Genomic DNA, 15,484 nt, shown 5'->3' with positions numbered 1-15,484 from the left:
GTTGGGCCATAGGATGATTCCTCCTGGTCTGTAATGAGGAACGGAGACACCCAAGTGGAAACACTGAAACAGGTCATCACAAAGGGAGAGGAGTTCAGGGAATGGGAGACTGCGTCTGTGGTGAAACCAACACCTTCCCTCTCCTTCCGAATCCTCTGTCACTGCCCTCAGTCTGACACAGGATGAATTTTAAGGACTGACCATGGGGAACAACATTCCATTCAGTGATCCCCACCACAGATACCTGAGCTTGTAGATCCTTCTTGGGTGGTTGTCAAACCCAGACCAGCTTCTCCTGTCGCTGCTCCCTGGGGTTCCTGAGTTGTGTCCGAGTGGGGATCTATGAGGAGAGAGACAGGGTGGGTGGGGACGTGCGAGTGATTACAGAAAAAGACACTGAAAAGCTGGTCAGGATGAACCTGGCTGCAGAGAATGTAAGGTAGCAGTTCGTAAGAACCTCATAAACATCACGGGTCTAACAAATCAAACCTCTCATCCCCTACATTACAGTCTCGTAAAGCACATTCGACACCACTCCCCCTAAATTCCCATCTCCTCCTTTCGCGCTGACACACCTCATCCAGACATTCCCTTCACTGACATCTCCCACCCAGAGTCAGAATTAATATCACCAGCGTAAGTCATGAAATTTGTTTTGCGGCAGCAGTATATATATATATACACATACACATGCATATATACAATGCGTATTTCCCTCCCTCTCCCTTGGACATTTTCATGTTTTATTGTTTTATAACATTGAATCACAATAAATTTAATTTATCTTTTGGACACTGATCAATGGAATAAAAAACTATTTCGTGTCACAGTGAGAACAGATCCCTAACAAAGTGATCTAAATTAATTACAGATATAGAGCACAAAATAATAGCAGAAGTATTTCCTCCCTTTAATATCACACAGCAAATCATCACTGGTGCAGCCATTTGACTTTTGAAGTCACAAAATTAGGTAAATGAAGATCTGTTTTTGGAGACCTGTGTGCAGTCAAGGTGTTTCAATTGATTGTAGTAAAATACACCTGTATCTGAAAGATCCAACTGTTGGTGAGTCAGTATCCTGACAAAAACTACACCATGAAGACTAAAGAACACTCCAAGCAACTCCGCAAAAAGGTTATTGGAAAGCACAAGTCAGGAGATGGAAACAGGAAAATTTCCAAATCATGGAATATCCCTTGGAGTACAGTTAAGTCAATCATCAACAAATGGAAAGAACATGGTACAGCTGTAAAACTGTCTCGAGCAGGCCGTCCTCAAATTACTCACTGAGTGAGTGAGCAAGAAGGGGACTAGAGAGCGACCCATCAAGAGACCAATGACAACTCTGGAGGAGTTACAAGCTTCAGTAACTGAGATGGGAGAGACTGCGCACACAAGGGGACTAGAAGGGGACTAGAGAGCGACCCATCAAGAGACCAATGACAACTCTGGAGGAGTTACAAGCTTCAGTAACTGAGGTGGGAGAGACTGCGCACACAAGGGGACTAGAAGGGGACTAGAGAGCGACCCATCAAGAGACCAATGACAACTCTGGAGGAGTTACAAGCTTCAGTAACTGAGATGGGAGAGACTGCGCACACAAGGGGACTAGAAGGGGACTAGAGAGCGACCCATCAAGAGACCAATGACAACTCTGGAGGAGTTACAAGCTTCAGTAACTGAGATGGGAGAGACTGCGCACACAACAACTCTTGCCCGGGTGTTTCACAAGTCACAGCTTTATGGGACAGTGGCAAAGAGAAAGCCACTGTTGAAAAAAACTCATTGAACACTGGCAGAAGGCATATGCCAGAATCCAAAGTCAGGTGGAAGAAGGTTCTCTGGTCTGATGAAACCAAAATTTTTTTTGGCCGAACACTGCACATCATCAAAATCACACCATCCCTACCGTGAAGCACGGTGATGGCTGCATCATGCTGTGGGGATGCTTCACTCCAGCAGGCCCTGGAAGGCTTGTGAATGTAGCGGGTAAAATGAATGCAGCAAAAGACAGGGAAATCCTGCAGGAAAACCTGACAGTGTGCAAACAAACTGTGACATGGGAGAAGATTTGTTTTCCAGCAAGAAGATGACCCCAAGCATAAAGCCAAAGCTGCACAGGAATGGCCTAAAAACAACAATGTTAATGTCCTGGAGTGGCCAAGTCAGAGTCCAGACCTCAATCCAATTGAGCAGCTGTGGCTGGACTTGAAAAGGGCTGTTCACTCACGATCACCATGCAACCTGACAGAGCTTGAGCAGTTTTGTAAAGAAGAATGGTGAAAAATTGCAGTCTCCAGAGGTGCAAACCTGATTGGTGACCTATCCACCCAGACTCAAGGCTGTAATTGCTGCCACAATTACATCTACTAAATACTAACTTGAAGGGGCTGAATACTTATACAATCAATTATTTTGTGTTTTATATTCGTCACCACAACAAAGCTTGGACAGAGCAGAAATTTCACACAGACAGAAGGGAAGGAATAACTGAATACTCATTGGCAGCCTGTTATGACGCACATCCAACAGCTGAATTGGTCTGTGAGAAGTTCGACATCACAGAGTGAGAGACTAAGAGACCCCGATCGACACAAGATCTAATACCTGAGGATCTCTCTCCTGCTGAGACAGGGGATGGTGATGGGGTGGGTTGTCCTGTAGATGATCCATCGGGCTGATCCATTGTGGAAGCCTCCAGGTCTGGAACAAAGTAACAGAGACATGGGAGAGTGGCAGAGATTAAACAGGGACAATCATTCATAAAGATGAGAGATTCTGCAGATGCTGAAAATCCAGAGCAACACACACAAAATGCTGGAAGAAATCGGCAGGTCAGGCTGCATCTCTGGAGGGGAATAAACAGTGAATGTTTTGGGCTGAGACCCTTCATCAGCACTGGAGAGGAAGGGGGAAGAAGCCAAAATAAAGAGATGGGGAGGAGTACAGCTGGCAGGTGATAGGTGAAGCCAGGTGAGTGGGAAGGTGTGTGGGTGAGGGAGGGGGTGATTTGATAAGCTGGGAGGTGATATGTGGAAGAGGTAAAGGGCTGAAGAGGATTAATCCAAAGAGAGAGGACAGTGGACCGGAGAATAAAGGAATGGATGAGGGGGATCAGAGGGAGATGATGGGCAGGTGAACAGAAGGGAAGGGCTAAGAGGGGAGCCAGGATAGGTATGGAAAAAGAGAGGAGAGAGAAAAAGAGAGGAGAACCTATCAAAAGTTAGAGAAATCAATGTTCATGCCATCAATTTGGACGATACCCAGACACAGTATGAGGTGTTGCCCCTCCAATCAAAGTCTGACCTCATCATGTCAGTGGCGGAGGCCTTGGACAGACACGTGGGAATGGGAATGGGGAGTTGAATTGAAATGGGCAGCCACTGGCACAACAATTTGAAAAGGAGGTCTCAGATCTGAAGAGATACCAAAACCATCCAGTCCCTGTTCAGCAACTCTCCCTCGTGAATGTCTGTGACCAGTCACTACTCTCAGTCAAAGCCCAGATGAATATTGAGGACGGAAGAAGGGAAACATGACCCCACCATGGATACCTGAGTTCACAGATCCTGCTGGGGTGCTGGTCAAACCTGAACCAGGGTCTCCCATCACTGATCCCTGGGGTTCCCGAGTTGTGTGTGACTGGGGTTCTGTTTCTGAGCTTGAAGACCATGCTGGGGTGGAGGATAAATCAGAACTAGGTTCTCCGGTTGTTGTTGCCTGGGGTTTCCGAGTTGTGTCCGACTGGGAATCTGCAATAAGAAGATATACAAAGGAAGAGTAAAGTAGTGAACAAGTTTTATGTTTGATCAGGAAGGAACTCAACGGCAGGAACAGGAGGCTCAAATCCAGGTCAAATCTGTCCTCTGAAATACACACACTCCCCTCTTCTTGTGACCATCCTCCTGTGTCACTCTCTATCACTCCACCCCTCTCTGTTCATTCCTCCCACCCCACTCTCTTCAACCCCCAACAGAGCCTCATCCCTCGTGACTCACTAAACCCAACCCAACAAACAGGAGAGGGGAACCACTGACTCCATCATTCACACCCCTACCCACAATGCACTGTATATCCAGTAGGTGAACTGGTCCATGGGAGGTTCAACCTCACAGAGTGACAGAGACTGAATGAACACAGATGGACCAGGGGAAATACCAAAACATCATCCCTCTCTGCCTCCGCAGACTCTCCCTCAAAAATCTCTGTCACTCCTGGAGTCTCCTGACACTAGCATTGGGATAAAACTCTAGGACTGACTGTGGGAATCAGCATTCTCTTCAATAATCCCCACGACTCATTCCCAAGGTAGACTATCCAGCTGTGGGCCTGTGAAAGTCCAGTGTCCCACTTGTCCACATCCACTGCTTCCCCTAAGCTGCTTATGGCCCCTGTCAGTACCATTCCTCTCCAGTCCCCTTTCTTCATCCTACATCCTAGACCTCTTCTTTCTCACCAACTACACTCTCCCTCCTCTCCACTTTTCAACTTCCCTCCACCCAGTCTTTCCCCTCAAAAACCTTCCTCCTCCTCCACTCTTTCCAATCCCCACCTATCTTTTAAAATCTTCCCCTGCTCTCTACAATCTTCCCCTGCTCTCTACATGAAGACAGGTCAGATCGGGGGGGGGGGGGGCGGGGTGGGGTTGTTTCTGATCGCCTAATTATAAGAAGGATATGGAAGCTTTAGAAATGCTGCAGAGTCGATTAACCAGGATGATGCCTGGATTTTGGAGCATGTCATATATGGAAAGATTGAGCGAACTAGAGATTTCCTCTTTGGATGGAAGGAGGATGAGAGGTAAGTAGATACAGATGTACATGGTGATAAAACTGAGTGAACAGCCAGAGACTTTTTTCCAGGGTGGAAGTGACGAATACCAGGAGGGATAGATCGAGTGAAGAGACAGAGACTGTTTCCCAGAGAGGAAGTGACTAATACCAGGGGGGTACCGATCGAGTGAAGAGACAGAGACTGTTTTCCCAGGGTGGAAGTGACTAATACCAGGGGGTACAGATCGAGTGTAGAGACAGAGACTGTTTTCCCAGGGTGGAAGTGACTAATACCAGGGGGGATAGATCGAATGAAGAGACAGAGACTGTTTTCCCAGGGTGGAAGTGACTAATACCAGGGGGGGATAGATCGAGTGAAGAGACAGAGACTGTTTCCCAGAGAGGAAGTGACTAATACCAGGGGGTACCGATCGAGTGAAGAGACAGAGACGGTTTTCCCAGGGTGGAAGTGACTAATACCAGGGGGGATAGATCGAATGAAGAGACAGAGACTGTTTTCCCAGGGTGGAAGTGACTAATACCAGGGGGTATAGATCGAGTGAAGAGACAGAGACTGTTTTCCCAGGGTGGAAGTGACTAATACCAGGGGGTACAGATCGAGTGAAGAGACAGAGACTGTTTTCCCAGGGTGGAAGTGACTAATACCAGGGGGGATAGTTCGAGTGAAGAGACAGAGACTGTTTTCCCAGGGTTGGAGTGACTAATATCAAGGGGGTACAGATCGAGTGAAGAGACAGAGACTGTTTTCCCACGGTGGAAGTGACGAATACCAGGGGGGATAGATCGAGTGAAGAGACAGAGACTGTTTTCCCAGGGTGGAAGTGACTAATACCAGGGAGTACAGATCGAGTGAAGAGACAGAGACTGTTTTCCCAGGGTGGAAGTGACTAATACCAGGGGTTATAGATTGAGTGAAGAGACAGAGACTGTTTTCCCAGGGTGGAAGTGACTAATACCAGGGGGTACAGATCGAGTGAAGAGACACAGACTGTTTTCCCAGGGTGGAAGTGACTAATACCAGGGGATACAGATCGAGTGAGGAGACAGAGACTGTTTTCCCAGGGTGGATGTGACTAATACCAGGGGGTACAGATCGAGTGAAGAGACAGAGACTGTTTTCCCAGGTTGGAAGTGACTAATACCAGTGGGGATAGTTCGAGTGAAGAGACAGAGACTGTTTTCCCAGGTTGGAAGTGACTAATACCAGGGGGTACAGATCGAGTGAAGAGACAGAAACTGTTTTCCCAGGGTGGAAGTGACTAATACCAGGGGATACAGATCGAGTGAGGAGAGAGAGACTGTTTTCCCAGGGTGTAAGTGACTAATACCAGGGGGGATAGATCGAATGAAGAGACAGAGACTGTTTTCCCAGGGTGTAAGTGACTAATACCAGGGGGGATAGATCGAGTGAAGAGACAGAGACTGTTTTCCCAGGGTGGGTGACTAATACCAGGGAGTACAGATCGAGTGAAGAGAGAGAGACTGTTTTTCCAGTGTGGAAGTGACTAATACCAGGGGGGATAGATCGAATGAAGAGACAGAGACTGTTTTCCCAGGGTGTAAGTGACTAATACCAGGGGGGATAGATCGAGTCAAGAGACAGAGACTGTTTTCCCAGGGTGGGTGACTAATACCAGGGAGTACAGATCGAGTGAAGAGAGAGAGACTGTTTTCCCAGGGTGGAAGTGACTAATACAAGGGGTTATAGATTGACTGAAGAGACAGAGACTGTTTTCCCAGGGTGGAAGTGACTAATACCAGGGGTTATAGATTGAGTGAAGAGACAGAGACTGTTTTCCCAGGGTGGAAGTGACTAATACCAGGGGGTACAGATCGAGTGAAGAGACAGAAACTGTTTTCCCAGGGTGGAAGTGACTAATACCAGGGGATACAGATCGAGTGAGGAGAGAGAGACTGTTTTCCCAGGGTCTAAGTGACTAATACCAGGGGGGATAGATCGAGTGAAGAGACAGAGACTGTTTTCCCAGGGTGGGTGACTAATACCAGGGAGTGCAGATCGAGTGAAGAGACAGAGACTGTTTTCCCAGGGTGGAAGTGACTAATACCGGGGGATATAATTTGAGTGAAGAGACAGAGACTGTTTTCCCAGTGTGGAAGTGACTAATACCAGGGGGTACAGTTCGAGTGAAGAGACAGAGACTGTTTTCCCAGGGTGGAAGTGACTAATACCAGGGGGGATAGATCGAGTGAAGAGACAGAGACTGTTTTCCCAGGGTGGAAGTGACTAATACCAGGGGGTACAGTTCGAGTGAAGAGACAGAGACTGTTTTCCCAGGGTGGAAGTGACTAATACCAGGGGTTATAGATTGAGTGAAGAGACAGAGACTGTTTTCCCAGGGTGGAAGTGACTAATACCAGGGAGTACAGATCGAGTGAAGAGACAGAGACTGTTTTCCCAGGGTGGAAGGGACTAATACCAGGGGGTGCAGATCGAGTGAAGAGACAGAGACTGTTTTCCCAGGGTGGAAGTGACTAATACCAGGGGGTATAGATCGAATGACGAGACAGAGACTGTTTTCCCAGGGTGGAAGTGACTAATACCGGGGGATATAATTTGAGTGAAGAGACAGAGACTGTTTTCCCAAGGTGGAAGTGACTAATACCAGGGGGTATAGATCGAGTGAAGAGACAGAGACTGTTTTCCCAGGGTGGAAGTGACTAATACCAGGGGGGATAGATCGAGTGAAGAGACAGAGACTGTTTTCCCAGTGTGGAAGTGACTAATACCAGTGGGTACAGATCGAGTGAAGAGACAGAGACTGTTTTCCCAGGGTGGAAGTGACTAATACCAGGGGGGTATAGATCGAGTGAAGAGACAGAGACTGTTTTCCCAGTGTGGAAGTGACTAATACCAGGGGGTACAGTTCGAGTGAAGAGACAGAGACTGTTTTCCCAGGGTGGAAGTGACTAATACCAGGGGGGATAGATCGAGTGAAGAGACAGAGACTGTTTTCCCAGGGTGGAAGTGACTAATACCAGGGGGTACAGTTCGAGTGAAGAGACAGAGACTGTTTTCCCAGGGTGGAAGTGACTAATACCAGGGGGGATAGATCGAGTGAAGAGACAGAGACTGTTTTCCCAGGGTGGAAGTGACTAATACCAGGGGGTACAGTTCGAGTGAAGAGACAGAGACTGTTTTCCCAGGGTGGAAGTGACTAATACCGGGGGATATAATTTGAGTGAAGAGACAGAGACTGTTTTCCCAGGGTGGAAGTGACTAATACCAGGGGGTACAGATCGAGTGAAGAGACAGAGACTGTTTTCCCAGGGTGGAAGTGACTAATACCAGGGGGTATAGATCGAGTGAAGAGACAGAGACTGTTTTCCCAGGGTGGAAGTGACTAATACCGGGGGATATAATTTGAGTGAAGAGACAGAGACTGATTTCCCAGGGTGGAAGTGACTAATGCCAGGGGGTACAGATCGAGTGAAGAGACAGAGACTGTTTTCCCAGGGTGGAAGTGACTAATACCAGGGGGTACAGATCGAGTGAAGAGACAGAGACTGTTTTCCCAGGGTGGAAGTGACTAATACCAGGGGGTACAGATCGAGTGAAGAGACAGAGACTGTTTTCCCAGGGTGGAAGTGACTAATACCAGGGGGTACAGATCGAGTGAAGAGACAGAGACTGTTTTCCAGGGTGGAAGTGACTAATACCAGGGGGTACAGATCGAGTGAAGAGACAGAGACTGTTTTCCCAGGGTGGAAGTGACTAATACCAGGGGGTACAGATCGAGTGAAGAGACAGAAACTGTTTTCCCAGGGTGGAAGTGACTAATACCAGGGGGTACAGATCGAGTGAAGTGACAGAGACTGTTTTGCCAGGGTGGAAGTGACTAATACCAGGGGGTACAGATCGAGTGAAGAGACAGAGACTGTTTTCCCAGGGTGGAAGTGACTAATACCAGGGGTTACAGATCGAGTGAAGAGACAGAGACTGTTTTCCTAGGGTAGAAGTGACTAATACCAGGGTGTACAGATCGAGTGAAGAGACAGAGACTGTTTTCCCAGGGTGGAAGTGACTAATACCAGGGGGTACAGATCGAGTGAAGAGACAGAGACTGTTTTCCCAGGGTGGAAGTGACTAATACCAGGGGGTACAGATCGAGTGAAGAGACAGAGACTGTTTTCCCAGGGTGGAAGTGACTAATACCAGGGGGTACAGATCGAGTGAAGAGACACAGACTGTTTTCCCAGGGTGTAAGTGACTAATACCAGGGGGTACAGATCGAGTGAAGAGACAGAGACTGTTTTCCCAGGGTGGAAGTGACTAATACCAGGGGGTACAGATCGAGTGAAGAGACAGAGACTGTTTTCCCAGGGTGGAAGTGACTAATACCAGGGGGTATAGATCGAGTGAAGAGACAGAGTCTGTTTTCCCAGGGTGGAAGTGACTAATACCAGGAGGTATATGTATAAGGTAATTGGAGGAATGTATATTGTGCAAGTCAGAGGCAAGTTTTTTTCCCCCAGAGTGGGGTATGGGATACACCCACCCAGGGATTGTGTTTGAATAGACACATGGAGAATGGAATACTGGAAAATATGTAGAAGGGTTTAGATTTATTTTCGTGTAGTTTAAAAGGTCAGTGCAGTGATGTGGGCCGAAGGCCCTGTACTGTTCTATGTTTTGTGTTCTGTGTCACAGGTCTGACTCGGCAGATTCTTTTCGAAACAGGGATGTTGGGATTATTAGGGAAGTGATCACTGACCTTGGGCAGTTCAATAAACTGGAAAACACAGTTCAGTCTGCGTGTTGGTGACTCGGACCGCCCTAGAGTTTCCCCCAACAGCCTCCCCCCATGCCCCAGCGTCACTGGGGAACGGTGACCTACCTGTACAGTACACAGCGTTACTCCAGGGTGTTGCCCACAGCCGATACACAAAGTAACCAGAGCAGTTTTTCACCCTGATCTCTCGGCTCCCGGAACAGGTGTCATCACCCACAGTGAAGCAGACAGTCCTGGTCACCTCCCCCTCTCCCACGTTGGGATGGGGACCTGGAATGAGATTTATAAACACTGTAAAATGTACCTGGTCCCACAGTACAGCCGGGAATGTGAATCAGGACCCACTGTAAATCAGTGGTTCACAACCCACAGTCCGGTCCTGCCTCAGTCAGCACTGAGCTGCTTCCTTCTCCCTCTCCACCCCACCCTCCCCGCAGCAGCACCTTAATGTTCTGAATAAGCCCCCCCCCCCCCATGAGGGACCTTGTCAAACATCTAAGGGTTCTCACTGCAAGCCTGTCGAATATTGAAAGGCCTGGATAGAGTGGACATGGAGAGGATGTTGCCTATAGTGGGGGAGTCTGGGACCAGAGGGCACAGCCTCAGAACACAAAAACTTCCCTCTAGATCAGAGATGAGAAATAATTACTTTAGCTAGAGGGTGGCTAACTTGGGTTATAATAGTATCAAAGTTTATGGGGAGAGGGCATGAGAATGGGGTTGACCGGGATAATAAATCAGCTATGACAGTCTGGTGGAGTAGACTCGATGGGCTGAATGGTCTAATTCTGCTAAAATCTAGTCTAAAATCCATGAAGGAAACATCCACAGCGCGACCTTCATCAATCACCTCTGTCAACTCCTCAACAAACTCAAGCGAGTCCATAAATCATGACTTGCCCTGCAGAAAGAGGTGCTGACTGTCCCTCATTCACACATGGTCTTCCCAATGCTCATCAGTCCCATCCATAAGAATCCTCTCCACTGCCTTCCCTACCACTGACGTGAGACTTACTGGTCAGAGAGTCACAGAAAGCTACAGCACAGAAACAGGCCCTTCAGCCCATCCAGTCCATGCTGAACCATTTAAACTGCCTTGTCCCATCAACCTGCACCCGGACCACAGCTGTCCATCTCTCCCATCCATGTACCAACCAAACTTCTCTTAAACATTGAAATCGAAATGGCATCCACCACTTGCTCAGGCAGCTCGTTCCACTCTGTAGTTTCCAGTATTATTCCTGTTTCCTGACATTTTCTCCACATTTGTACCCACACGGTACGTCTTTGGACTGTGGGCGGAAACTGGAGAACCCGGGGAAAAACCATGGATTCCATGGGGAGGACGGACAGAGACTCCTTACAGATGACACTGGAATTGAACTCTGAACTCTGACACCCCGAGCTGTAATATTGACGCACTAACCACTACGTTACCATGGCAACCATTAATTTATCCCACTAATTGGTGAACGATTATGTCTGCAGACTCCCCCAACTCCCTGGAGATTGCCCCACCACTGAAATGAGTCTGGGGTCATTGAAACTCCTCCGGGTCATATCCAGAATGGGGTCAGTGGGCAGATCAGTTCTGTAACCCAACTCCAGGAAGTTGTCACTCCTCCACCGGACTCCATGACGATACAGGACCGTAGAGCGGTCTGAGCGACTGTGGGGAGACCTCTCAGGGAGATGGGGTTCTGTGTCCATGCTAGGGCCCTCTGAAGAGATTCGGGTCAATAGTGTGACACTCACCAAAAATAACCGAGCCCCACTGATGTAAACTCTGACTCTACCGTTTAACCAGCCTGGGTACTTCCCAGAGCAGCGATCCTGTGGAACGACCGTCTCCAGAATCTTCCATCCTCCAGAACTGAAACAACAATCAAAGAGTCAGTCCCTGATCTGAGGGAGTTTATTCACTCAGAGAGACATGGGAAATTACACTCACCCTGTCCGTACCCTGTCTCTGGTCAATAACACCCCCAATCCTGGGAATTCCCTCTCTGTTGTACCTCCCCCTTGTCTCTACCCCGAGAATGTGGGATCTCCCCTCTCCCTGTATTTGCTCCCCATCTCAGTGTAGTCACTGATGATCCCAGTCTCCCTGCATTTCCCATTCACACAGCCCTTGTTCCCCTGCTTACATTCCCCTTCTGTGTCTAATTTCACCGTGATTATCTCCTCACTTTACCTGTTAAATCTGTACCATCCCACTTCAAGATTTCCATCACCCATCCATTGTCCACCGGTACACTCAGTGTGGGAACAATTCGTGCTCCTCCAGGGCTGATCCAGGATGGTGTGGGTTACACACGGATCACCGAGTGCGGAGTCTGTGACTGAGGGACAGAACGATGTTCAGTGTTAATGTACAGCTCACGTTCCCCATCCTCTTTCTCTGCCAACCACAACCTCCATCTGCACTTCCACCCTCAGCAACCCCTGCTCAACAATATATATATATATTTTTTATTCATCAAAAGGGTGAGAGTTTCAGAGGCTGATCCAATGATTAACTGTCCCACCAGACATGCCCTTGAGAAGGTGGTGGTGGTGATGTATGACTTAGTAAACTGCTGCAGTCCTTGATGTGTGGGGACACCCACAATGATGATCCGGATTTCCAGGGTTTTGACCCAGTGACACTGAAGGAGCAGCAATGTATTTCCAAGGCACGGTAGTGTGTGGTTCAAATTTCCAGAAAGTTCCCCTCTGCCCAATTGTGGCTCCTTCCAGACCCCTCTCTTCATCCCACACACCAGATCTTTCTTCAACCCCCATTTCCCGTCTGCCTCTGCTGCCCATCTTGTTGTCACCTTCTCTCCCCTTTCCCACCTCCCTCCACCCCAGTCTTTCTCTTCCTATCCCTCCATTCCCCTTCACTCTTCTCTATTCCCTTCCACCCTCCACCTTTATAACCTTCCCGTGCTCCCCTTGTGTGCCAGGGCAGATCAGGATTTGGTGGTTCTGGTCACATCAGTGAAGGAAGGATGTGGAAGTTTCAGAGAGTGTGCAGAGGAGATTTATCAGGATGCTGCCTGGATTGATATCTTATGAAACTCGACTGAGTGAGCTCGGGCTTTTCTCTTTGGAGTGACGGAGGATGAGAGGTGACTTAATAGAGGTGGACAAGATGGTAAGAGGCATAGATCGGGTGAACAACCAGATACTTTTTCCCAGGAAGTGGCTAATACCCAGGGGACAGCAAGGTAGCAGAGTGGTTAACACAACTCTTTACACTACCAGTGACGCGGGTTCAATTCCCACCACTGCCTGTGAGGAGTTTATTCGTTCTCCCCGTGACCACGTGGGTTTCCTCCGGGTGATCCGGTTTCCTCCTACATTCCAAAGGAGTACCAGTTGGCAGTTTAATTGGGCATTGTAAAATGTCTTGTGATAAGGTGAGGGGATAGATAGGGGGATTGCTGGAAGCTGGAATGGCCACAGGAGAGCCCTGCACTGACTTCCTAATCCCCTCATCTCTCCTGATGGTCACCCATCTACTGTCCGGGTATGACCACCTCTTCAAATATCTCATTTGTAATATCTTCAGTTTCCCGGATGATCCTAATTACATCCAACTCCAGACCCGGTCAGTCAGGCACTGAAGTTGGGTGCACTTCCCACAGATGTAGTCATCAGGGAAACAGTCAGGTAAGCTGAATTCCCACATCTGACAGGAGGAGCATTCCTTCCTAAATACTCTGTACTGAAAAAAAGGCTTCCCTCTTCTTATCTGTGCCTCTGGCTGTTTAGACAAAGCCTTCCCACTCTTTCACTGGCACACTCTGACACATGGGACATTGAACTCTACAGCACAGTACAGGTCCTTCAGCCCACTGTGTTGTGTCAATATTTTAACCTACTCAGCTCCAGAAATATAGAAAACCTACAGCACAATACAGGCCCTTTGGACCATAAAGCTGGGCCAAACATGTTCTTACCTTAGAGTTTACCTCGGATTACCTATAGTCCTCTATTTTCCTAAGCTCCACGTACGTATCTAAAAGCCTTTTAAAAGACCCTATCGTAACCGCCTCCACCACCGTTGCCGGCAGCCCATTCCACGCACTCACCACTCTCTGCATAAAAAAACTTACCCCTGTTATCTCCTCTGTACCTTCTTCCCAGCACCTTAAAACTGTGCCCTCTCCTGCTAGCCATTCCAGCGCTGGGAAAAGGCTTCTGACTATCACATGAACAATGCCTCTCATTATCTGACACACCTCTATTAGGTCACCTCTCATCCTCCGTCACTCCAAGCAGACAAGGCCGAGTTCACTCAACCTATTCTTATAAGGCATGCTCCCCAATCCAGACAACATCCTTGTAAATCTCCTCTGCACTCTTTCTATGGTTTCCACATCCTTCCTGTAGTGAGGCAACTAGAACTGAGCACAGTACTCCAAGTGGAGTCTGACCAGGGTCCTATATCTCTCCAACATTACCTCTCGGTTCTTAAACTCAATCCCACGATTGATGAAGGCCAATATTCCGTATGCCTTCTTAACCACAGAGTCAACCCGCACAGCAGCTTTGAGAGTCCTATGCACTCGAACCATAAGCTCCCTCTGATCCTCCACACCACTGTACTGGAGAGTTTAACATCGGTAGCTGAGCGAAGGGCGCTGAGTAGGCTACGGTCAATTATGGATAACTCTGAACATCCTCTACATAACACCATCTAGAGACAGAGAAGCAGTTTCAGCGACAGGTTACTATCGATGCAATGCTCCTCAGACAGGATGAAGAGGTCAATACTCCCCAATGCCATTAGGCTTTACAATTCTACCGCCAGGACTTAAGAACTTTTTAAAAGCTATTATTAATGCCTTTTGAGATAGTGATTTAGATGCATATCATATTTTTTACTGAGTTAAGTATTGTATGTAATTAGTTTTGCTACAACAAGTGTATGGGACATTGGAAAAAAAGTTGAATTTCCCCATGGGGATGAATAAAGTATCTATCTATCTATCTATCTATCTATCTATCTAAGAGTCTCCCTTGCAGCTCAGACTCTCCCTTTCGGCGTCTCTGTCTCCCCTGCCCTCAGCATAACACCGTCAGCCTCTCCCTGTACCCCCATCTCCTCGGGCTCTCACTGTCTCCGCATTCCCTCGGTCTCTCCCCTACCTCCCCCTCCTCTCAGCAACTGGCTACCCCACCAATTGACCCCTCTCCGCTTAGTATGTCACTTCCCTCCTCCCCTCACTGTCACCACTGCACCCTCCATTTCCTGTCAGCCTCACCCTCCCTCACTCAGCTGCCGGGAGAGAGTCTACCCATCCCCTGACTCTCTCCCGGCAGCTGACACAGCATTGTGGGCCAAAGTGCCTGTGCTGTGCTGTACTGTTCTGTGTTCTATGATCTCTGTCACAGGTCAGACTGGGCAGTTTCATTCTGACCCTGTTGTGAAGGGGGATACGGGAAAGGTGATCACAGACCACGGACAGGGCAGCCGACTGGAAAACTCAGCCCGTGGTGTGTGTTGGTGACTCAGGATGCCCCAGAATTTCCCCACAACTGAATCAATGATGCTGCCTGAATCAATATTGTGATGATCGATTCAGTAAGCTTGGGCTTTTCTCTTTAGAATGAAGGAGGATGAGGTGACTGATGGAGGCATGGTAAGAGGTAAGAGGTAAGAGGCATACATAAATGGTAAGAGGCATAGATCGAGAGGATAGCCAGAGACTTTTTCCCAGGGTGAATGTGGCTAATACCACGGGACAGCAAGGTAGCACAGTGGATAGCACAACACTTTACAGTATCAGCAACCCGGGTTCAATTCCCACCACTGCCTGTAAGGAATTTGTAGAAACATAGAAAATAGGTGCAGGAGGAGGCCATTCGGCCCTTCAAGCCTGCACTGCCATTCAGTATGATCATGGCTGATCATCCAACTCAGAACCCTGTACCTGCCTTCTCTCCA

At 48.2% G+C, this 15,484-nt stretch overlaps 1 protein-coding gene across 1 annotated transcript in view; it reads right to left on the bottom strand.

The window, feature by feature from the left end:
* Positions 1 to 15,484, bottom strand: part of LOC140722767 (uncharacterized) — an 89,879-nt gene that overhangs the window by 33,639 nt on the left and 40,756 nt on the right. The window contains exons 2-4 of the mRNA XM_073037447.1: positions 3,557 to 3,754; positions 2,610 to 2,705; positions 245 to 340 (exon numbers count right to left, since the gene is read on the bottom strand). Coding sequence (XP_072893548.1) covers positions 245 to 340; positions 2,610 to 2,705; positions 3,557 to 3,754 — 390 coding nt within the window. The remainder of the gene's footprint in view (positions 1 to 244; positions 341 to 2,609; positions 2,706 to 3,556; positions 3,755 to 15,484) is intronic.

Source organism: Hemitrygon akajei, unplaced genomic scaffold, assembly GCF_048418815.1.
Source record: "Hemitrygon akajei unplaced genomic scaffold, sHemAka1.3 Scf000088, whole genome shotgun sequence".
NCBI lineage: Eukaryota > Metazoa > Chordata > Chondrichthyes > Myliobatiformes > Dasyatidae > Hemitrygon > Hemitrygon akajei.
This window is presented reverse-complemented; position numbering and strand designations above follow the sequence as displayed.